Raw genomic sequence first — 24,553 nt, forward strand, 5'->3', positions numbered from 1 at the left:
ATTAATCTCCTCCTTGGCCTCCTAACTTACACTAAAACGACTAAACAACCCCAGAAATACGTACGACTTTCATTGTACTGTGCCATGTCTCGTCTCGTTACAAAACTCATACCAGTCTGATTCTTTTACAGAGTCCATGCATCATAATCTAATCAATACTACTTGATTACCCAACTGTAAAGGCAACCCATAACATAAACAAATACTACTCCCTTCTTCCCCAGACAACTCCCCCCTGCCCAGCCCTGCCATTCCCCACCACAGACCCCGAACAATACGTCCTCAAAAACCCCATGAACTAGAAGATTGAAGCTGAGTCGAAAAATGCCTTCAAGACAGCCATTTTCAGCAACCTCAAGGCCTAAAGCAAGCGTAGTCTTTCTAACAGTAACCATCTGTTCTTCTCTGATTATCCTCTTTGCAGTTGTTTATTTTCTTTATTATTTATGGTACTCGTTAGTCCATCGTTCAAGAACAAGCCCATTTGATTCCACCACCCCCCTTGTCAAGCTTCAAAGATTCACCTTCAAAGAGCTTAAGTCAGCCACCAATGGGTTCGGTGAATCCAATTCTATTGGTAAGGGAGGGTCTGGCACAGTCTACAGGGGAATTCTCAAAGATGGAAAGTTGGTTGCTGTCAAACTTCTTGATTCAGCTTCTTTGCAGAGTGAAAGGGAGTTCCAGAATGAGCTGCAGGTTCTTGGTGGGTTGAGATCATCTTTTATTGTCAATCTTTTGGGATATTGCGTAGAGAAGAGTAGGAGGCTTGTGGTTTATGAATACATGCCTAATCGTAGCTTACAAGAGAGCTTGTTTTCTGAGTCTAATTTGAGTTTGAATTGGGGTAGAAGGTTTGATATCATTCTTGATATTGCTAAAGCATTGTCCTTTCTGCATCTTGAATGTGATCCACCTGTGATTCATGGGGATGTGAAGCCTAGTAACGTGCTGCTTGACTCAGAGTACAGGGCTAAACTTTCAGATTTCGGCTTGTCCAGATTGAAGCTTGAGGCTGAATTCGGGGTTGATATGTTTAGTCAGGAGCTGGGGAAGAGTCAGGAGTTGTGGAAAAGTCAGGAACTTTCTGGGAATTTAGGTACTGGGGGCGGAGGAACCGGAACCGGAACTGGAACTGGAACTGGAACTGGGACTCCTGTAATTGGGACTCCAGTAGATAGTCATGATGAGGTTGATTTTGCTTTGGCTTTGCAAGCTTCCTCTTCCACGAAAAATACTACAGCATTCCACAGTTTGAAAAGTTTAAGCTGGGGTTCTTTGAACTTTAATGGTAATTTTTTCATTGATGACGATACTAAGAGTCGCAATGCTAAGGGGAAGGAGGTTTCAGTTGTTGAAAATGGTGGTGGAGAAGATTCGAACAAGTTTCTGAATCCTGATAATGAGCTCAGTGGTGTTGAACTTGGTAAAGAGTTGAATCTGAATGCCGCTTTGGTTGGGGATGAACATGGTACCAGGACCAAACAATGGGGGAAAGATTGGTGGTGGAGACAGGATGGAAGTGGTGAATTATGTAGTAAAGATTATGTGATGGAGTGGATTGGGAGCCAGATCTGTCCATCCCCAACGCCAGATTGGGATGATGAAAAGAAGTCCTCTCCTCAAGACAATGACTTGGTGGATAATTCAATGCAGCTAAATAAGGTGGAAGATAAATTCGAAAACCAATTACAAGAATCCAGATTGGATTGTCCTAATAATGGGGTTGAGAGGGAGGGTTCTAATCGGTGGAGGAGAACGCGTAATAAGAAGCACAGGAAGATGCAAGAATGGTGGAAAGAAGAGCATCTTGATGAACTTAGCAGAAAGAATACTAAGGTAAATGAACTGGACGTTAGGATGAAGAAGCGCTTTAAAATGCCACATTTCAGTTTGGGTAAACGTTTTTGCTTAAAGAGGAGAAGTGTAAGGCGACAGAGCCAAGATTTAGACAATCAGGATGGGGAATTTAGCTTTAGAAAGGGTTGGAAGAAGAAGAATGCACGTTCTGTAAACAGCGATATGTGGAGCGGAGATCTCTTTAGTGGACAATTGAGCAGCACAACTAGCATGAGAGGCACTCTTTGCTATGTGGCACCTGAATATGGTGGTTGTGGATATCTAATGGAGAAGGCTGATATTTACAGCTTGGGCGTTCTGATCCTTGTGATTGTCTCTGGTAGAAGGCCATTACATGTGCTATCTTCACCTATGAAGCTTGAAAAGGCAAACCTGATAAGCTGGTGTAGGCATTTAGCTCATGCTGGAAATGTATTAGAAATAATAGATGAGAAACTAAAGGATGATTACAGCAAGGAACAAGCAAGCTTGTGTATTCACTTGGCACTTGCTTGCTTGCAAAAAGTTCCTGAGCTACGGCCAGATGTTGGGGACATTCTTAAGATCTTGAAAGGGGAAATGGAACTCCCACCACTCCCATTCGAGTTTTCTCCCTCTCCACCTTCAAAATTATTCAGCAGGTCAAGAAGGAGACAGAAGAGCAATCCTGAATAGGTTTTTAGTTTGTTAACATAAAGGAGAGGAAGGTTCTGATGATCATGTTCTTCCAGAAAGGCTAGTTTATTTTGATGCAAGATTGTAGATGCTGATTGCCAAGTTTTATTCTATTGTATGTAAATAGATGAACGAAAGCTTTTCTGAATTGAATTCACTTGCAGCGGCCCTTGATGCTGCTGCTCTTTTTTTGTCCTTAGATTCATGTTTTACTAAACAATAATATCAAATCGCACTGTTGACATCTGAACCAAACAATGCAGCACTGAGCTTGTATACCTCATACTTCAAAGACGAACATTTGTTATGATTGTCAACCCATCTCGTCCCTTCTCCCTTTTTTTCACGCCATGGTCCGTTGGCATGAAAAGTGAAAGAACAAAGGGTGGGGACTGGAGAGTAAAACAAATAATGCCTAACTTCTCCTTGTGGAAATCGACTTGGCCTGCTTTTACTGGAGAAGGGGATGGAGTAGGTGAAGCACCAGCAGAGAATTGAAATCAAAAAGTTTTTAACTAAGAGGAAAAAAGTATGCATTAGAGCGTTAAACTGCTGCCAGTATCAGTAGGTATTAGCAGTTTTGGCTCCTCCCTCTCCTCTTCCTTGGACCATCCTTCCTTGTTCATTTGGTGAGCAAGAATTTCCACTTTCCTCGCTTCTTCTGATGATGGGAGAAAATATACAAAATTTCTACAAACTTTCCATTAACTTTTTCCCCCTCTGTATATTCGAATCCAAGGACCCTATTTTTAGCAGCTGGTGTTCATACTTCATAGGATACTATTACTACTAGTGTCATGGCACTACCCACTTTGCGCTGCTATACTTGACTGCAGTTGGTCCACTTCATGAATGCCATCACACGCTCTGGCAGTTTTTGTTGTTTACTGTGTAACTTCCTAAAGCCCTAACAGACGCTATATGCCAATGGAAAGCAGATTGCTTCAATATTAGCCTTAGGAGGAAAGGGAATAAGTTTTCCTGAACTTCAAAAGAGTGGTCAAATTCAATACCACACGAGTCACCATCACGGTCTGCACCAACCACCAGTACCTTTAAACACACACAACACAACCAACAATTGAAATATATATATATATATATATATATATATATATGCTCGTAGCTGCATGTTGGCATGGCACGTTCCAGAACCGCCAGTTCTGATTCTTCAAAGAGGTAGAACCAGAACCTGATTTTGGAATGGTTGTATACAATTTTATTTAATTTCTTATCCTTACCAATTTTAATACGAATATAACAATATATTTAAAATTTCAAATAAAATGTAAAAAAATAAATACAAAATAAAGATCATATTTTAATTTTATTATTATTCTACAAAGTAAGAAGTAATAAATAGATAATATAAATTTTATGAAAAGTACATTACATTGTCAAATTAAAAAAATACATTACACTATCAAATGGTTGTCATGTGTTGACTTTCTTGAGTTGGACAATCATCAATGTTGAAGATTCCATTTGAAGAAATATTGCAAAAAATATTTTTTTGCTTGCTTGATTTTGAAGATGAGCTACTACCATCAAAACTTGTCATTTGATAGCAAATAAGCAAAAAAAAAATTGTAAGTAATAATTTAATACTTACAAATTATAATGATAGATATTAGATGAATAGAAAGAATTAAATAATTAATAAAATATATAGAAAGTCCATAAAATTTAAACTTTCTTAAAACCTATTAAACACAACTAATTTTTTTTGAATTATCTCACTACTTATATTAATTATTTTTAACGGTTCTGGAACCGGCGGTTCTGGTTCTGGTTCTATTTTTTAGAGAACCAGAACCGGAACCTTTATCCAAGGTTCTACCACGGTTCTGGTTCCATGGTTTTGGTTCCGGTTCTGATCCGGTTCCAAACGGTCCGGTTCCCGGTTCCAAATGGAACCATGGCCATGCCTAGCTGCATGGCAAAAATGTCACGAGTCCGTTTGCATAGAAAATTACTATATTTCTTTCAACTTGTTTTTTGAATAGAATAATACCGTTGTTATTTATGTGATGTGATATACATGAAATAAGAAAATTATTGAAAAGATAAAAATACAATTAATAAACTTGTATATAACGCAAGTAAAAAAAAGAAAAAAGAAAATTGCTAATAAGGATCAATCCCGACAACCTCACTCACCTTAGAGATGGAAATCTACTTTGAGAGTTGATTTCTGTCTATTTTTTTTAGGATAAGGAAGTATGCGATTCTCTCTCTCTTTTTTTTTTTGGGTTAAATCATTGTGCTACAATATTATTTGTCCACTAGAGGCATGTATAAGTATAAACAATTCATGGCTAGTTTGGGAGATAAGATTTGAGCAGAAAAGAAAAAAGGGAAGAGAAAGATAGATGTTTCCAATGTTTGAGAGATTTAGTGAAATAGAAAGAAAAGAAAGCAACTGATTTGGAAGAAAAAAAAAATTTCCATACGAAAGAAAGCAAAGGAAAGCCGCGGAGAGCTTGCAAAAAATTTTGAAATTGCTCATTCTATCCTTGAAAAGTTATTGAATAAAATTTTTATTGACCAATATGTCCAAAATCATTTCCTTTCTTTCATAAACTCTCAAACAACATTAAAATCTCTTCTCTTCTTTTCTTATCCTTTCTTTTCTCTCATAACTTAACCATTCTCTTCTTTTCTTTTCTATCCTCAACTCCCAAACTATCTATAAGAGTTGAGTGGAAGAACTTCAAGAAGCAATATATAATCATGCCAACGTAGATTCGTTGAATGCAAATTGATTTCCCACTATAATAGATTTTTTTTTTTGGGCTTTGAGATTGAAATGCATTGACATTTTGAATGACTTCATTCTGACTATCTTAATAATTCTGTAAAAAATTATGCAAAGAAAAATCCAGAAATTAATTGCGGAAAATCTCTTCAACAACTCTTTGTGTGATACGAATATTTTTCTTTCCAAGATATCATTGATCTCTTTTATCCAATGCCTTTGAAAATTCGAACCAGCACTTCTCGCAGCTATGGAATGTTATGCCATGTGTCATTTGACCCAAAAACTAAATTTTTTTTTTGCCCTCTTCCTTTCAAGTAAAGAATGTTGGAGTATAAACTTGGTAAAACAATTCCATTCTAGATTCTAAAACAATCCCTTTTGTTTTTTCTTATTCCATTCTAGATTCTGAAACAATCCCTTTTGTTTTTTCTTTGTCAAGACAATATAATCTTCTGGATTAGACAACAAATTTGGGGATCAATCAACAAGACATCACTTAGATGATCAGTTGGCAGCAACAAGCCAACAAGTATATTAAGTTTTGTCCTGTTCGTATCATCGATATTTCATTTGGCTCTTATCCTTTAGCCTTTCTTTTCCCCCTCTTTGGGCCATTATTGTCATTTTGTTTCTCTCCATATGATATGATGCCACCACCAAAGTTGCTGGGGTGGGAGGTCAGGAATCAAATCTTACCTCTCATTATTGGTCACAAAAATGTGGCAAGCCATTTTAAGTGGCTTCCAAACGAGTGCACAGTGCACTCGTTTGGACTGGTAGGTGGTTTCATCTCCTCCAATTTTTTCTTGATCTCTTCAAGTCTCTTCTTCAAAATATAGAATAAATGTAGGTCTTAAAAAAAAAAAAAAGATACGGTACCTCAAAACATGCGTCATAATAAAGAAGTAATACTACAAAATTAGAACAAAGCGTCCCGTCGAGGCCCATCAGTCAAGTAGGAATGTAGGATGTTGGGCTTTGTTCGTCAGTACTGTAAATGGATTCAACCCATCCTTTTAGTGTACAGAATCTGTACAATTTAGTTGAATTGTCTTATCAATTCAGTTACTATAAGACCAGGCAATTAACACACTCATCCCTCACTGTATAAAAATGTTTAGAGATTTCGTCAAGTGGCTTGCCTAATCAAATAATATGAAATTAACTGCTTTTAATTGCTGCATTGAGGTTTCAGTCAAGGGCTAGTAATGGCGAAGAATGTCAAAACTCAAAATTTAAACTCTCGGGTGTGTGGCTTTAACGAAAGAATGAAAATAAATATTTGAATTTACTTATTCATAATTGCGTCGAAGTTCTAAGCTTTAAATTTAATGAATGGTAATTTTCGGTTGATATTGATCAAACTTGAATAGGTCGGATAGATCTTCACCTTCTGCTTCTAACAATTTGAAAGCAGAAGGTGAAGATCTATCCGATTTGGGGTAGGAGAGAGTTCTTAGAGTTTTTTCCGCTATCAGATTTAATGTTTGAATTCTGATAATTGAAGGTGAAAAGGATATGAAGAAGGTAGAGAGAGTATTTAAAAAAAAAAAAAAAAACTACAATGGGTTAGGGGAACTGGTAATAGGGCAGCCCACGCATTAGCCCAGCTAGCTAAGTTCTTTGATTTCCCAAATTTCTGGTCATCCACTCCTCTTTGTATATGAACAATTATGTTGGCTGATTTGATTCATGAATGAAAAGCTTGTCTAGTTTTTCTCTCTCTATTTAAGTGGAAAAAAAAAGAAGAATAATTAGACAATTGGGTTCACCAGAGGTTTTTGGGCTTTTGAATGAGAAAGGCATCTCCTTCAGCCCGTTCATTGTAAAACTCAAGTGTCATCGGTATACAATATATAAAATCAGAGGCGGCAATGCAAACCTAATCATATTTTTCTAGTATAACTATTCATAACCACCTTAACTGCTGTAATTACCAAATTACTGTACCTTATAAATCGAAGTTCTTTCATTAATTTGTCTAAAATTGTATTTATGTGAAAAACAAAATTCATTTTAATTGTTTTTAAATTGCATATATACTAGGCGTGCCCTTATTCGGACGAAAAAATTATGGAAGAAGACAATTCAACAAAAACTTTACGACAACATGAACAAGATGAATATGAATTAATGACTCACCAATCTCCCACTAAATCAGGCTAAAAAATAATTTCTCCAAATTCAACACTTGGATCCCACACACAAACACAAATCAAAGGCAATGGATTTTTTCGCACACCCACAAAAGCAAATTTTTTTTTTCAAAAAAAAAAAAAAAGGAATGCAGCCTAACTAGAAGAAGTCCAGATCCACAATCAAAGCCCAATCCATACAAACGGAAAAAGACCCATCAAGACCAGCATGGAGTAAATCCCACGCGCCGCTGCGGCTGCGGCTGATTTAGTGGACGCATGAGTGGCCGCAATGGCAGGCTTGGGCGGAGAAGGAAGAGGGTGGACGATGACAGAAACCTTCATCCCATTGAAGCAGCCACCAGTCCCACAGATGAAGTAGTACCTTTTAGCTTTGTTAAGGGGGATAAAGTCCTTGCCGCTGCTCCAGTTCCCCACTGCCCCTTCTATCGTACAGTTATCGTAACCTGTCTCGTTCACTTCAAAAACGTTGTACTGTGTCTTCTGATACCTAAATGCTGTCCCATATATATAACCAAAATTAATCCAAAAGAAAACATAACATTGCTGTTTACAAATACAAAGTGGATCGTATGAGAAAGAATGTACGTGGTGGAAAGTAGTATATGTACGTACAAATGAGGTCTCCAACGTAGAAAGTTTGGTTGTTGGACCAGAGGGTGTAGTTGATGCCAGAATTCCAGCCTTTGTTGGCACCCACAATGTGGTCGGTGGCGGAGACTCTGGTGGTCAGGAGGAGGAGGAGGAGGAGGGTGGTAGTGGTGATAAGGTGGAGCAGGGTTGAAGCTGCTGAGTTGGACATGATTGGATTGGATTGGGGTTGATGGTGGTTGGAATGGTTGTTTTGGGAGGTGATTACTGTACTTGCAGCTCTTTTGACTGTGCTTGACTACTGCCAGTCCACTACTGACTACACTTTTTCTTTTTCAAGACTGCTAAGCTACTAATTTGGGTTTGTCAGGAAGAAGCTAGCTGTCATATAAAGTGCGGTGCCCCCGCAGAGTTGAGCCAATAAGGAAACAAACAACGGTTATCTAACGGATCCAAGAAAATCCTGAACGGATAGCAAACACTAAATAGAATGCTGGAGACTGCCTTTTCTTTCTTTTATCATTATTATTATTCTTTTTTTTTTTTTTTTGTTCTTAGCAAGTCTAATGAAGTTAAGGTCATATATATCATCAGATCAGTTAAACTAGAACGAGACTGCAGGGTACCCTTTTCTTCCTTTTATCAGCATCATCATCATCATTATTATTATTAGGGTAAATTTTATATATATTGAGGGTATATACACTCTATCATCGTTAGATTTATGACACATATACGAAAGTTAGATTTTAAATTTAAATTTTGCATAATTGTCAGTCATTCAAAATTGACAGTATAGACACGGTCAATGTAGAAAAAATTAATTATTATTATTATTATTTTTGTTCTTAGCAATTCTAATGAAGCTAAGGCCATATATATGTATATATCATTAGATCAGTTAAAGTAGAAGGTGTAAAGAAAGAACATTTTAGCGGTGGTTATACTTATACATAGTCGTAACAATTTGTTTTGGAGAAAAAATTGTTATGTCAGATTTTTTTATCAATCATTTAACCAGCCCGAGATTTGAAGGATGGCTTTGTAGATATTTAAGACTGGTACATACAAGTTGTGAAATGGCTGGACTTGGCTGTACCGTACCAGGCCAGAAATTGTGATGTGGACCTTCCGGTATTCTAAGTTTCAAGTTAATTAATATGGCTGTGACTGTATTCATGTCATGTAGCAAATTTAGCAATTATTGGTTGGGCCATTTTGGCGTTTGCTTCCGATGTGTTGGATAAGATGCCGACGGAAAGAAAAGGTTGGTAGACGAGCCAGAGCAAGAGGGCGTTCTCTTTCTCTTGATACCCACCCAACAAAAAAAATAAATAAATAGATAAATTCTTCTCCTCGTCGTCCTCGATGAGATGGGACCAATATATTTTCTTGGTGGAAGCACTTGAACACTCACTAGTGAAATGTTGGAGCACAAACATCAAATTCGGGGATATGGACCCCAATGGTACGGGCGAGCAAAGCCTGAAAAGTCACGCTTGAATCTCATGCGCATTTCATTTCTTTTGGTTTAGTTTATTGATTCTCGCTAATCGCTCTTCCCCAATCCCAATTATCCATAGGCAACATTCTGGACTTAGCATGGAACGTTACGTTAAAGAATCGCCCTGCAAATTCCACCATACTCGAGATCTTGATTTGGCGCGAAACGCTGAGTCGGTTCCAGTGATTGCTATCAAGAGTTTTCCAAACAATGCGGATCTACAATTACATGGAGTAATCAGTGAACCAGGCCTTCATGAAGTCTTGATCCCGCAAATAAACACACAGTTCCCCCCCCCTCTCTCTCTCTCTATGCGTGTGTTTGTGTGTGTGCTTATTCTATTGAATCCAAATTCTCCCAGCTTAACCATTTAACGAACTAAAATCACATGGCCTGTTTAGAATATTACCACATAAATCCCTGCAAAACACTAGACCCTACATCTGATGATTTCGAGTGAAAATGGCAGAACATTCCAACCTCTGAATTGCTGATAAAATGGTGGCTTAGATAGTTAAAGTTGCAAACTTGCAATCACCAATGAGCGAAGTCTTTTGCATTCAAGATGCCAATGTTCTCAAACTGACTTTTATGAGTATATCCTTACCATCTTACACTTCTTCTTTTTTGAGTATACCAGTCATCAGGGGACTAGACCTCAGAGGCTTACAAGTTATAACTGAGCTTCAAGTTGAAGCTCCGCTCTTTCCTGAATTTCATTCATAGTCCATGACTCCATGATACTGAATAGCACAAAGCACACCAGAGACTCCAAAGAATGCAAAATGCAACAGCTCACCTAGGCACAGATTGACTTGCAATGCTGCCCATGGAACCAGCCCAAGCACAGCTCCTCCATAAATATAGGAAGAGGAGAAAAAATATAACAATCTTCCTAGTTTAGCCAATCTCCAAAATCAATAATATGCTTTCAGCAGACCACCCAAATGCAGACATCAAATATAAATTTTCCACGCTAAAATCCACGGGCTGACCCAATGAGTCATTGATCGCCAAAAAATATGCATTTACCAAGCCACAAGAAAGAGCAGAAGAATCTCAACTTCGAGTTATTTTATTCTTGCTTGAAGTTTTAGTACCTCTTCTATTTTGCATAGCAATATTTCTCCCATGAAATGAGGATTTGCCTTCCTCATTGTGTTTTATGGTTCTCTTTCGGTCTCCTTCAAGATGCCTATCCTTCCTTGGTTCTTTGAAAAGTTTCTCAAGCTTAGGATCCCTAGCAAATCCTTTAGATCTCATCTCATTGTAAAATTCTCTAGCCTTGACCAATAATCCGCATTTAGCTAACCCTTCAACCAGAACTCTGTAATGTGCTAAATCAGGCAATATCTCATAGTGCCTCATTTCCAGCCATACCTTCAGGGCACTTTCAGGTTGCTTCAATTCAAAGAATTTTCCCAGAATTTGGAGAAAGGTATTCCCGTTTGGACCAAGACCGGCTTTACTCATATGATTAAGAACTTCAAAAGCTCTTTCTAAACTTGCACCAGTAAGAAATGCATGGCATGTATCAATAGTTGGACTGACATTGTCCTCTATCATCATAGCCAGTACCATTCTTGCCTCCTCGAGTTTCATATCTCCACAAAGAGGGCTTATGATGTTGTTGTATGTGGTAGAATCAGGACATAGACCTGCTTCTTTCATTTTATTGAGAATGGTGAGAGATTCCTTCAAGCAGTTCTCAGAAGCCAGAACATATGCTAAAGAATTATACACCTCAATGCCAGGTTGAAAACCCCTTTTCTTCATCTCGTCACACAGTCTGAGTGAGTCAAATAGATTTCTAACTTTCGCAAAACAGGAAATCAAGTGCGCATAGGACATCCCATTGGGCAAAATACAGCATTTTGACATTTCTCTCCACACTCTCTTGGCTTCGACTATATCAACTGCTATATTGCACCATCCATTGAGAATTATGTTAAAGCCCTCAGTCACCAGAGGAAAGAACTTTTTGTTGAGAAACATAAATTCTTCAGCCTCCTCGATGTTTCCATGCTTGCAGAGAATGTTAAGAAATGTGAAGAATGCATCCTGATCAGGCAACAAGCAGAACTTCTCCATAGTTTCAAATGTTTTCACAGCCTTGTCAAATTGATTTGTTGCTACATACCTGGTGAATTGTAATACAAGAACAACACCAAAATAAAAAAGTTAAAATCAATTATACTGATACTGTAAAAGACTCTAAAAGAAGTCGTTTGACTGTTAGATACAGGCAGCTTTGGCCTTCAGTGACTGGATTACTATTGTACAACAGATGGATTTTGATTCTCAATAAACTCTAGAAGGAACATGTCTACTAAATCTTTTGAACAAAACAAGTGCGACAGAAACAGAGTGACAAAATCCGTCAGTAAAATCTGTAATCACACAAGCAAAAAGGAATGCACTGCGCCACTGGCAATCGGCATGAACATGCTAGTAGCTAAACAAGATCTATGTTGGGAGTTTCTTCCGCAATGAATTTCTTCAAGCACTACAGGGAGCGACGGGAGGACGATGGAACCGGTTTTCACAATTAGGGACATCAGACTTGTACTCCAAATTAATATTGCAAATGGAATTTATATGCTACCAAATTCAACATTAGCTGAAAGATATCATTTGAAGTTTGACAGGTAGTGAGTGAATCACATCTCCTAGTTGGAATACCTGCTCTTTCTTACGGACGATCTACATTAATCAAGGAGATACAACCATCAAGACTCTGCATTTACCTATCAATCATGATGAGCAATGCTTCTTTGGTATCCACTGAATTTTTATAAAGGTCATGAATCAAGGACCAAGCAGTACCAAACTTTGTATGGTTCCCCAGAACCCATATCATCAAACACCGAACCATTTCATCCACACAATCCCATCTTTCACCCCATTTATATAACAAGAATGCCAGCTTCCATTCTTTCCTCAAAGCAAAGATAGAGGAAAAAATCAAATCTTTATTGGGTTTAACGCCTCCCTTATCAAGAAAATCCAATGCTTCATCTCCGGAATCAAAGTTCTTAGCTTTTTGGATTAACTCAGTCAATTCACTGAGACTCACTTGAGCATTTTCACGGGTTTCTTTTACACACTCACGGAAGTTGATGACATCATAGACGTGTCGTTGGTCAGAACTATGGGATGCGGAGAAATGGAGGCTCTGTAGACTGGAGTGACAAGGGTTGATAAGCGTTTGCTGAAATGCCCCAATGGAATGATGCGACGGAGAAGCACCTGTATAGCAAGATGAAAGTTTTTGATGAGCTAGTGGGTTCAGGAGTTGAGCCAAGAAGAGTGAGGTATGTGCTCTATGGAGTCTTCTAACATGGATAAGTAGTCCTATCATTTTCAGAACTGAAGCATTTTTTAGGACGAGAGACCTAAGAACACTTTTTAGGAGAGCACACAAAATGATACTACCCACATGCCCTCTTTTTGCCTGCAAAATAGATGCAGATTATTACATTGAGTCTTTCGCCAACCAAATTTAGAGACAAATACATATTTTTCTTTTTGGCAAAGCAGGAAAAAAAATTCTTTTGCCCAAAAAAAAAAATTCTGCTTTTCTTTTATGAAGGGAGAAAACAATAAAACGGCAAAAAAAATAAGTTCTGCTTTTCTTTTATGGAGGAAATAATAAAGCAGTTGGTAAGTGTGATATCAAATTATCAATCCCTTCGCGACGAAAAATAATCTCCAAAAAGTGTCACGTGGCTAGATCAAACAAAGCACAGTGTCCCCCCAGAGCCAACACGTGCCGCCACTACTAGGCCCAGATGGCCTCTAGAGTCAAGGCTATTCACTATTTCTTTCTTTCTTCGTAGGGTTTAAGGATTTAAGCTCAGAATCAAGAAACGAAAGAGCAACAAAATTGAGGGGGAGGGTTTAAGGCTTTTCAGATAAGAAGAGAAAGAAAGAGACCGAGCTAAAGATGGCTAGTGAAACTAACAAGACAAGTGGAAGCAGGAAGAGTGGAGGAGGCAATGGTGGTTTCAGGGCTAAATTGGATCATTACCTGTATAGTGGGGAAAAGAAGCATGTCATCGCAGGCATAGCCATAATTGGCGTCCTCTTTGGGGTTCCTTGGTACCTCATGAACAAAGGTATCATCTTTTCACATTTTTCCCTTTTTTTTTTCAAAACAATTTCTCTCTGATCCTTTTAAATTTGAGGATTTTACTTGGTGCAAGTTGTGGTTGGTTTTGGAAAGATTACGTTTTTATTATCCAATTGTAAAGATTTTCGCGTCCCCAACTCCTTTTTGTGAATTTATTTGGTTACTAGAGAGGACTGTTGTTGTCGTCGTCTTTTCCTTCCCTTTTTTGTTTGGGGTGTCCCGTGTTTTGGAGACAATTCAAGTGATTAAGATGGTTTTGAAATTCGGGCTTTTTTTTTTTAATTTAGTATTTGCCAATTATTGGTTTACGGGAAACAAATTGTTTTTGGGTGGAAATGTAGAAATCCTTAGCTTTAGAAAGGTGAGATTTTGCCTGAAAGATCAGGCATTATTTTACTCAATTCAAGGATAGAACATGTTCTTATGATCAGTGACCTGGGAGAATGTTCTTATGGTTCAGTTGAATAATTTGACATGAGAAAGCCAGTATAGCGGTCATTGGATTTCGAAGTATGACTAGCGAAAAATGCTTGAACTTTCTTGGACTTCAACAAGTTTTAACCATATGGAAGACATATCCGTTCTTGTTGCGAGAGCAACCTCAACCCTCGTGCAGAAGTTCTTTTCCAGAGTGGTTACACATATTACGAAGTAGGCAACAATGTGATTGTAGTAGTAACTTCTGCTTCACCTAGTCGAAGTTTGGATTAACTGGAATGGATTACCCACAAGCTCTTTTTCAAGTTCGTCAGATTTCTCTCTGGGAGACATGCATACAGAATGCCTTCTCAAGGGTCTTATCATGTGGCAAATCTATGTGTTTGAATGTACTAAAATGCAGTGAATCTTGCGTGAAAGCCTTGTGGATTAAAATTGAGTTGACCCTGAACCGTTGAGTAATTGTATAGCTGTTCCAAGCATTGTGTTTCAGGTTGATTGCACCAGCGCTATAAGATTTTTCTTTTATTAGATTGTGTATCAGGTTGCTCTATCCTCTCCCTATTTGCCCATGCATGGAAAGAAAAAATAAATCTGCATTTCGTCACTTGTCTTCCTTTATCAGATATGCTAGGATAGTTCTTGTTGGAATTCTATGTCTGTGCGTTTCTTTGTGTGATCCAGATGTAATGGAGCTGATAGTCCACTGGTCTAACAAGATTGTAATGAACATGATAGATTTCAAACATGTAATTGTGGATCTCTGTCTCATTTGTCGTCTGTTAATGTTGAGAAACTAGCACGAAAGCTGTATCTCACGCTCTGCATTGGTTGCTTTCTTTCACTTACTGATCAAGCATGGAAAACTGAATTTTCTATTTATACCTGATCTTAACAAAAATTTTTCCACTTTCAGGCTCAAAACAGCAATCTCATCAGGACTATATGGAAAGAGCTGATAAAGCACGAAGTGAGAGACTTTCAAAAGGTTCATCAGCAGCTTCAACATCTTAGTGTGGGGAAAAGCTAGCTCGATGATTGTCTGATCATGGTTCATCGGACTTGCTGTTTCCTTTATACCACCCTAGTCCGTTCTATTTTTTGTGCTCAACAGAGAGTAATGGAAGCTTCATTAGGATTTTTCAGATGTTATAATGTTGCTGCACGGTTGTTTATATGTGAATTGTTAAGGCGTAGGCTCCCTTTTACATTTGATTTGACCATCATGTTCAAGAAGAGCATTTCTATTTCAAGAAATTGGAAAGCAGGAAACTTCTGCATTAATAATGAAAATCAGACGGTTGGGGAGTCAATTGATGTGCCTTATTGTCATCAGAAATACGGCCAGGATGGTGTTGGTTTAGAATATCACCATCTCATACTCTGCATCCGGCAAAAGGATGGATTGAAGTTTGAATGTATCCCGAAAACCGAAATTTGTTATGGTTAGAAATTCGCAGACGTGTATATTTTCTGCATACCCGATCTATGTTTCTTCTTTTGGGAGCATTCCAGTGCTTTTCGTTATCACCATGGCGTTGCTGGGGGTTCAAAGTATATTGATCGAAAAGTTAAAAAAGGGAAAGTATGAAACAGAGCAGGGAGCAGGGCCTATAAAAGAATTGAGGCAGCTTGCTCTTTTGCTATATTTCTTGGCATAGATTAGACACTCTTACAAAAATTTGATGCTAAAGGTTTGCATGACTAGCAATAATGCTCCTAAATTTCCTTACAGCGGCATCAGCCTTTTGTATTTGAAAAACCACAAAAATGAACAGAATATGATAATTCCACATACTGCTGTAATTATGAGGACCCACTTGAACGCATTTGGATTATCGAACAATGGTACTGTAAAATTCATGCCAAATATTCCAGCTACCACACCAAAGATGGCAACGACAAATGTTGCTGTTGTAAGTAACAACTCAAATTGTATAAGCTGGTTTCGGACATTATCCTGCAGAAAGAAATAAAATTAGTTGTCACAACTGGGTCATGCTTATTTAAGAGCTAACGTTGAGAAACAATAACGAGTCATGTGAATTCACAATACACTCTTTATAACGCAGGACGTGTGGTTGACGAAAAATCCTTGCAATTGTTTACATTGATAGACACTTCGATGTCCTACGTACGTGATACAAGTAAACAAAAAATTCAAACTGGGTAAAGCAATTATGACCAAACCTCGGAAACTATGTTTGACTTGCTGTGCAACGATTAGCTTACAGTCAGATATCTCAAGCGTATCCAAAGAAAATAATCGATAAGTCAACTATAAGCATACAGTCAGATATATCAAAAGTATACAAACAAAACCATCTATATAATTTTAACAAAGATGACCTGTGGTGTGTTCCAAGAATATATAATCAATATTGACTAAAATGTTCAACTTCAACTTTAAAAACTTAACAAATTAATGTTGACAGACCCTTTGAGCAGTGTGTCCATAGTTTTACCGTACGGGTAATATTAGAGATCATAGAAGAGGTATAGGTTCCATATCAATCCAAGATACATGCATATCAGTGTGCAACCTGTAGCTAAAAGACTCTTTTCACAACTTAGCCAGAGAAAGGAATGCATACCAGCTGAATGTTGATGAAATCTTCTGTGTCATCTATGTACTCCTTCAGCTGAAATCAGACAAAGAAAGTTATTCATCAACCTTTTGCCTTAAACCAACAGACAATAAAAAGCCAGCATAGGTACTTTTGACAACAGAATATACCGATGTCAACTTGTTCAAGGTGCTGTCAATAACAACAAAATAAGCTTCCAACAACATTTCGAGCTCTTCTATACTCTCATTTGCACTTTCTGAACTCCTGACACTCTCATGTCTGCTCCTTGCAATACTTAAAGTTTTCTCCAGCTTTCTGGAATCAGGAGGTGACGCAACAGGCGAGACTGGAGCAGAAATAGATTGTACACCATCACTTGACCGATATCCAAGAAGAGATTGATCACCATAAAAGGATGATTCCATTCGTCTTTTCTTCTCAGTAAGGTACATTTCAGCCATATCTCCATCATCGTCCATTAGCTGCTCTATCTCATCCCTAACCTAGATGAACGGTGGTATAAAAGAAAGACAGAGAAAACATCAGAAATGGGAAGAATGGGTTTCAATAAGATAGCAAAAATATAATAAGCACGATACCTTCTGAACTCTCCGGGTCAAAGCAACAAGTCGGCTTTTTAATCGACGAACACGCTCCAAGTTTAAGGTACTAATCTTTGATGTAAGCTCATCCAGCAGTGGGTATGCTTCAATCTCCAATTCTGCTGCCTGAATGTAATAATCAATTTTCCAACAGCTAATTATAACCATATACTGCTAAAGAAGGCATGGATAAAATTTCCTAGCACTCTTCATTAAGAGCTCAATCAATTCACGTTTCCAGCAAAGTCTTACTATTATATAGTTTAACTATTTGGTCATGGTTTCTCTTATGCACCTGAGAATCCAAAAATGTGCAAGCAGCCTCCAGAGCAACTTCAAGAGCCCGAAACTCGAAGGGCAAATAATCTGGTGAAGTATTTCCAAACATATTGTCAAAGTTCCTTCCCCTCCTGCTCGAATCACTACCTTCTGTCTGCCAAACATCACTGACTCCAGCAGCGTGCAGCCGCCGTTGCAGCTCCACCACATACTGCACTACATAGTTATCTAGAGAGTTCAAAAGCAGCACCTCATCTGCTGTTATAATACATCGAATCTGCTCCAGGTTTACAACTATTGCCTTCTCTCTTCCAAGAATTGTGGATGGGTAAACAAATAATGGATCTAACAGGCGCAAATCACGGGCAGGAAGATCACAACGACGCATCATACTGAATTTGTCAACCTCAATAACTTGCGAATTCCCAAAGGAATCGACACGAATCCATGAACGAAGGCCTTGGCCACGCTTTTTGAGGCCTAGAACGTCAACACCTGGAAATGGTGGACGGCCAGATGCAGAGGGCCTATAAGATACATCTCGAAGATTTGCAGCTGATGCAGGTTTTGGGGGTAGAAGGCGTTCTTTAAGATCAGCCATTTTCTAATTCTGAGATGTGAGAGAAGAAACAGAAATCAAACCATTACTTTGCATAATGAATGCAAAAACGAACAGAAGAATGTCACAACGTACAAAATGCCAAATATTTCATGATTTCAAGTAAAACTCATCCATTCACTATCTACCCCATGCATCATGTAAGAATTAGGGAACACTGGATCTATTTGGCAGTGCATGATGCTCTATTGGAAGCATTATTACTGAAAAACTTCATCACATAACTAAGTACTTTCACTAAAAGTAAAATGCTGTATGGTTGAGCTCGAATGATGAAATTCCTTCAGGAAAAAAGAAAAAAAAAGTCATGACATCATATCTCTTGTTCAGCTTACGAGGAAAATATACATTTTATTCCACAGTAAGGACAAAATGCTCGAATGCAGATATCAATGACCTTTGAATTGTCCTAACTCCGGCTAAAAATTTTGCATAGTTGTCATTCATCCAACGCTGACAGTATACACACTGTCAGTGTAGGAAATATTAATCCCTTTACTTTTCCAATGCCTAAACGCAAAGATGATCAAAGGGCTAAACTAATTCATTCAGCAGAGCTACATTTTCAACATGACACCAGCAACAATCCAAGCACCATTCCCGCCCTCATTTCTCTTCCACCCATAAGGGTCCCACAATCCCCAAAAAGGCATTAACGAAAATAACATTCCCTTCACTGTTTAAAGGAAATGCCAAATCACATTCCCAGAATCCCAGAAATCAAAAGAAAAAACCGATAACTGAAATAGATGCTATTTTCCAATTGACAATCATACTCTTTCCAACAAAACAGCTTCAACCCCCATAGCCCTTCACTTTTTTCTTTCCACAATTCAATTATACGTAATAATATGGACAGTTCAAAATGAAAACAACACAGACAAATAGATTCAATCACAACATCCATCTCAAATGGGGACAAGTAAATTAGAAAAACAGTGTATTATTGTCAGAAATGCGATCAAATCCAAAAATTCCTCCCAAATCCGCGAAAGAGAAATTCGAACAAACTCTGCCAACTTAGCTCAATCAATTGAATTCACAGAAAGCTACGAACTCTGCAACATACCTCCAGAAGAGGAAGAAGCTAGGGTTTGGGCCAAAATGCCGCCGTAGCTGCCTCCACCGTAATATTACGTAAGACAATTATAAAATTCTTTACACTGTTGCATCGGCAACTCGAGAAACAAAAGAACAGAAAAAAAAAATCCCACCTGGACTCGTGGGCTTATATTATCTGAATCATCATTCTCGTCAGGAAAGGTACAAGAATCTTGATTGCCCTCCTCGGAGAGAAAGGAAGGAACTTCTCAGTAAAACGACCTCGTAACTTGGTCCCTTTGATTGACGTCAGCCTTTCATAAAGCCGGAGCTACAGCTACTACTTACCGAAGCAATCATAAGCTTGTTATTGTTACTATTATAGTAATTTTTTTTTTTTGGAGACTATTGCAGTAATTAATGTATAACAATGGATTTTTTTTCCCCATTTTCTTGGTAGTGAAGTGTTTTGGCGTCCGCTGTTTTCTACCGCTTTTTATCCTAAATTCATTTTGTGATTGATATATGATCATTTTTTAAAAGAAAAACGATTAGATCCCTTTGGTAGTTAAACAAATGATTTGGTCCATATTCATTTTCGACCCTTTAAAAGTAAGAGATGACTCAAATTATATTCATTTTAGCCAAAAAAAAAAAAATAATTTGACCTAATTCATACAATTTTTTGTTACTAAAAAAGTGAAATCTGACCTTTTTTACATTAAAAAAATGAGTATATATTGGTCATGTGATGATTTTTAGTCTAAAACGTAGTCAAAAATTTAGATTAAAACCAAATTTTATTAATTTAAATTTATATAGGATGTAAAGTTAATATTTTAAAAATGAAAGGAAAAAAAATCATTTGGCAAAATGTGGAAGGCGTTCTGTATTACTTTCCTTTCTTTTCAATAAGCAGTTACAAAAAATGACCATCTTAAGCCGAAGGAGTTAGAATTATGGTGTTTTTATGAGATTCTATAATTTTCGAATGGATTTGGATTTTTATTGCACGTATAAATTCCAATTGAGGAATCTTTGAGCATGAATCCATTGTTTATTTTTTTTCCCTAGTGAATAATGTCTTAATCCATGACGTATGAGGCATGATTAAATATAGATGTAATCATATGGTATTGGTAGATACAGGCCAAAAAATATAAATAAGCAATTCCTACTTTTAAGCTTTAGCTTTTGATTTTCATTGAATCTGGTGGTTTAGATTTCTTTTTTCCTTCCTTTTCCACTTGTTGATTATTGTATTACGACAACAAGACGAATTATTATTATATCCTTAACCTTCCGTCTGGACTAACTTCACGCAAACTCAAGAGTTGGTTTTTAATCAATTCTTTTATCTCTAAGTGAATAAACGAGGGTCACACGTGCCAAATCACAATAAATGGTCGATGATAAAATTCACGGGGATCACGATCTTACTTAAAGTATTTTGATTGGTTAAATATCAATTTCTAAACTTGTCAAGTAATTAATCTGGATCGAGATAAAACTTCTCGTTGCTAATAAATAATAATCACATTTATCGACTTAGCTCCTCCTTAGATCCTCTTCTTACTATTACTACTATTTATGGCTTTTTTCCTCCTCCTTCTCCTCGTCATCTTTTCCTTTTTCCTTTTTCTTTTTGATTCATGGATAACGAATCAAACTTTTCAATCCAAATTACCCAGTAACTACTCCTTACTACGTCATCTTCAAATGGCAAGGAGTAGACAATTCAGAGTTCAATCTGCCCAAAAGGGCAAGAACGTGATATACAATGCCCTGCAGAAAACAACACGACTTCAACCGTCTACGAGTTCATTGACCTCGAAAGCGTTCACCGGAAACCACGACTTCTCCCAATCGGGGCGTACCCCGGGCCAAGGGGCTTGTTGGTTGCTGGAGCATCACATTATTGATCATTGACGTCCTTGAAATCACGTACCTATTCCTCCCGACTTAACGTGTTCGGGCCGAGTTGGGGCGCCGGGCTCGGGCCGCAGGGGATTAGTCGGGTCCCGTAAAAATTGACCCGAACACCCCTGTGTCGACAAAAAAAAAAAAAAAAAAATCACGTTCCTCATAGATTACCTGCCTCTCCGATTGTGACGTCCCCATTATTGATTATTGAGGTGGCCGCCCCACCAATTATATGACAGCTGATTTGCAATTCTCCATCCTGGAATCCTCTTCTCCTTCATGATGTTACAGTAACTTCATAGTATAAGTTAATGACTTTCGTGATCCATTTTCTTTTCCAAGTTACATTTTAAACAGGAACGGGTGAACAGTGAAAAGAGAGCAAGAACAGGGCAATCTTGTGATCCTAATGGTCGAATCTTCTTGATACTTCAATCTGTTATTTTTTAATGAACAATTTAAATCAGTGTCTTCTGATTAACCACTCCTTTTATCTGTAACTTCAAGATTGATGGGCTCAATTTCATCACCAGCATCTGCTTCAAGATTAAAGCAGCTTTTAGATTCAGCAGCATCACTCCCAAGTCCCATTCTGTCAATCCCATGGCTTCGAGCTAGTATTACTGGGCAAACCAATTTCCTGTTTTGAAAAAAAAAAAATTTCCTTGATTACTCCCCTGCACCTGCAGGCCCCTGATTGCCCTTTGATGTTCCATCTATATTAAGCTTCCGGATGTTAGGCTCAGGAGGAATTAATTCAGTACTAAGCTTGGAATTTACCGATGAAATCATAGGAAGGAGTAATTAGAAACCAAGTTCCTGGCATTTGAAAGTGGTGAGGGGTGAGCTCAGTGCTTTGACAGGCCCAATGTAGATTTTTTCCTATGATTCCATAATGCCCCAGAGGCAGAAGGAAACAAATGTACTCAGGGCCAAGGAACCAAGTTGGACAGATAGCATAAGAACAGTACAGAAGCGAAAGTGAAATCTTTAAGCTTTGAGCAAATTTTCAGTTCATTGATAGATGAGCACATGCAGTGTATTGAATTCACATCAAGAAAAGGTTCCGACATGATACAACTAATTAGAAGTACCCCCAGAATATTTACATAAATCCGACAATTTGTACATCAACCTCAACCATCTTCATCTGTTTCTTAGGTTGAAGATGTGGGTTTTTTTTTACGGCCCTGTACTGTTTAAACAACCAAGCAATAAGATTTGATTAAATGTATGGATTGATATGGGATGTGTAGTCACGAATCCCCGCTCCTTCCCATCCCATCCATTCTTCCCACATGTCCCAATCAGGATCATTCATCCCCCTGAATGAATCATCTATACCGTCATCATAAGCCTCCATTTGTGATTGAGTTGATTCCCCTCTGAGATTACTCATCACAATCTGCAAACAAACCATGGAAAGGAAAAAGCTCAATAACAGTACAGCCCACCTCTACTAGAAACTTGCATCAATCAAGAACCGATGAACTGATGACTATGATACTTTAATAACGAAGTTTTATCCAAAATTCTTGAATTGCTTCTTTCGGATAAGATCAGCAACTTGAGCAACCTACACCTGATGTGGCTTTCATCCTAATTTTTAACATGGCTGGAACAGATGCAACGTCTTGGGACAGGTTGAGAAACATTGCGTGATGCAATTGGCATCACTTTGATTGACAATGAAAAGGACTTGTTCTCCATTATTTATTGTCACGTATAATAATTTTTTGGAAAGTTGTCGCGTATAATAATTGAATACGATTGGGAATAGCTAAAATGCTTGGCATATCCTTTTCAGTTGTAACATGATATTATATTCCAACTTAAGGTCAACCATACATCCGAGGCTCCCACTTAGACCATAAAGTAATCATGCCCAAAAAAGAGTGCTACAGGATGATGTCTGAGATATCACTTCATTATCATATATATGTTATCTGTAACCTCAAGATCAGCTGAACCTAATTTGTTAACGAGAACAGAGATCAACATGATGACTTACATCATAAGCTTCATTAATTTCGTGAAATTGCACGCCACAGTTGCTCCCTTTGCAGACATCAGGATGATACTGAAATTGGATCACGGATAGATAATACATCAATAAACCAGCATTAGTTATGATATAATCTTAGCGCCAATTTTTTTATAAAAAAAAAAAAAAAAAAATAGGGCAATTTGAAACATTAACAGGCAACAATTGGCAACCAAAAAAAATCAAACTTGAAGGATCAGAACTAAGAAATTCTCCTTCACATTATTACATGGCCCGGATTGAATACAGAACCAGAAAAGTGAAAAGTTAAGAACTTTCCAAATGAGCAATCAATTTAAAGAAAAGATTTTTATCCCAAAGCTGGCGTCTAGCAAATGGAAATGTTTGTAAAGATCAAATTTTTAGTGACAATAACACAAATAAAATGGAAAATTGGAGGTTAAAAATAAAAATACCTGAAGAGCGAGCTGTCTGAAAGCCTTCCTGACCTCAGATTCAGAAGCACTAGGGTGAATCCTTAGGGTCTTATATGGATCTGCGATAGAAGAAGAAACGCACGATACCCTGAACTTGGTATTGTCCTTGCCATTGTTCTTTCCCTTCTTTGCTGAGTTCTTCATCTGAATCCAAGAAGACGATGAAGAGGCAGAGCCTACAAAAGTCGCCATTGTTTCTGAAAAAGTCAAAAGCTACTCTTGGATCAATAAAAATTGGATCCTGTTTTCTTTTTTTCCAATAGAAATGAGCAAACCCGGATGCGATTTAGCAAAACCAGCTTCAAAGATATATATAGATTATGGGTATAAGATCATCTATCGAAGGGTCTGAAAGGAACAGGTAAATGAATATGGAAACGGGTTAGAGAAGGCAAGGTTTGGTGAATGTGAAAGCTATGTGAATATTTTAAAAGGGCAAAATTCAAAGAACAAGTCAATTGCCAATGAAGAATAGTATGGGGAGGGTACTTTTCTTTGAATGCAATAATGGGTTGAAATGGATAGGATATAATGAATCTGTTCAACTGGGAAAGAAGAAAATGGGCATATATAAAGATCAAGAAGAGAGCGGAAGGGCAAAAGGGAATGATCTATGTGTCAAGCTGACGTAGGAAATGCAGTCCTTATCCATGGTGGTGAATTTTGGAGGCGAAGTGTCACCTGGCAATTTTTGATTTCTCTAGGAGCCAAGTCCTTTTGAGGTGTGGACAATAGAAAGGGAGAGATTTGGAGAGTTATCCGACCCTTGGGAGTTGGGTTGGTGACTCTGTCCAAGCCTTTTCTCGCAGAGAATCTTTTAAGATTTTCAAAGGATATGCCTCGTCTTTCCTGTTATTCACTTGAGGCCTAGTTTTAAGTTATACTATTCCAAATTGTCCTCAAACTATGAATTTCAACATGCTACTCCTTATCTATATTTAGATT

The 24,553-nt window shown here is 37.8% G+C and overlaps 6 protein-coding genes across 7 annotated transcripts; 2 read left to right on the forward strand and 4 right to left on the reverse strand.

The window, feature by feature from the left end:
• Positions 1-220: 220 nt before the first annotated feature.
• Positions 221-2,757, forward strand: LOC113769548 (putative receptor-like protein kinase At1g80870). Its single transcript, XM_027314024.1, has one exon. The coding sequence runs from the start codon at positions 325-327 to the stop codon at positions 2,509-2,511; it is 2,187 nt and encodes a 728-aa protein (XP_027169825.1). The 5' UTR covers positions 221-324; the 3' UTR covers positions 2,512-2,757.
• Positions 2,758-7,383: 4,626 nt separating this feature from the next.
• Positions 7,384-8,390, reverse strand: LOC113767620 (lamin-like protein). Its single transcript, XM_027311773.1, has 2 exons — positions 8,044-8,390; positions 7,384-7,925 (listed from the first exon to the last, which is right to left on the reverse strand). The coding sequence occupies exons 1-2, from the start codon at positions 8,228-8,230 to the stop codon at positions 7,591-7,593; spliced, it is 522 nt and encodes a 173-aa protein (XP_027167574.1). The 5' UTR covers positions 8,231-8,390; the 3' UTR covers positions 7,384-7,590.
• A 1,674-nt stretch (positions 8,391-10,064) lies between these two features.
• LOC113767618 (pentatricopeptide repeat-containing protein At1g80880, mitochondrial) lies at positions 10,065-13,024 on the reverse strand. Its single transcript, XM_027311770.1, has 2 exons — positions 12,271-13,024; positions 10,065-11,663 (listed from the first exon to the last, which is right to left on the reverse strand). The coding sequence occupies exons 1-2, from the start codon at positions 12,882-12,884 to the stop codon at positions 10,583-10,585; spliced, it is 1,695 nt and encodes a 564-aa protein (XP_027167571.1). The 5' UTR covers positions 12,885-13,024; the 3' UTR covers positions 10,065-10,582.
• Positions 12,819-15,406, forward strand: LOC113767621. Its single transcript, XM_027311774.1, has 3 exons — positions 12,819-12,837; positions 13,363-13,641; positions 15,010-15,406. Exons 2-3 carry the CDS (start codon positions 13,470-13,472, stop codon positions 15,105-15,107), a joined length of 270 nt encoding a protein of 89 aa, XP_027167575.1. The 5' UTR covers positions 12,819-12,837; positions 13,363-13,469; the 3' UTR covers positions 15,108-15,406.
• Positions 15,407-15,707: 301 nt separating this feature from the next.
• LOC113767619 (magnesium transporter MRS2-1) lies at positions 15,708-19,527 on the reverse strand. 2 transcript variants are annotated; one of them, XM_027311772.1, is made up of 7 exons: positions 19,378-19,527; positions 19,233-19,279; positions 17,561-18,154; positions 17,263-17,391; positions 16,831-17,166; positions 16,688-16,735; positions 15,708-16,053 (listed from the first exon to the last, which is right to left on the reverse strand). In XM_027311772.1, the coding sequence occupies exons 3-7, from the start codon at positions 18,143-18,145 to the stop codon at positions 15,823-15,825; spliced, it is 1,329 nt and encodes a 442-aa protein (XP_027167573.1). In that variant the 5' UTR covers positions 18,146-18,154; positions 19,233-19,279; positions 19,378-19,527; the 3' UTR covers positions 15,708-15,822. The 2 variants fall into 2 exon arrangements, with proteins under 2 accessions (XP_027167573.1, XP_027167572.1); XM_027311771.1 differs by having other exon boundaries at positions 19,233-19,527.
• A 2,596-nt stretch (positions 19,528-22,123) lies between these two features.
• Positions 22,124-24,305, reverse strand: LOC113768031 (chaperone protein dnaJ 8, chloroplastic). The gene is made up of 3 exons (XM_027312253.1): positions 23,588-24,305; positions 23,139-23,207; positions 22,124-22,532 (listed from the first exon to the last, which is right to left on the reverse strand). The coding sequence occupies exons 1-3, from the start codon at positions 23,798-23,800 to the stop codon at positions 22,353-22,355; spliced, it is 462 nt and encodes a 153-aa protein (XP_027168054.1). The 5' UTR covers positions 23,801-24,305; the 3' UTR covers positions 22,124-22,352.
• Positions 24,306-24,553: the final 248 nt, after the last annotated feature.

This window comes from Coffea eugenioides, chromosome 4, assembly GCF_003713205.1.
Source record: "Coffea eugenioides isolate CCC68of chromosome 4, Ceug_1.0, whole genome shotgun sequence".
NCBI classification, from domain to species: domain Eukaryota; kingdom Viridiplantae; phylum Streptophyta; class Magnoliopsida; order Gentianales; family Rubiaceae; genus Coffea; species Coffea eugenioides.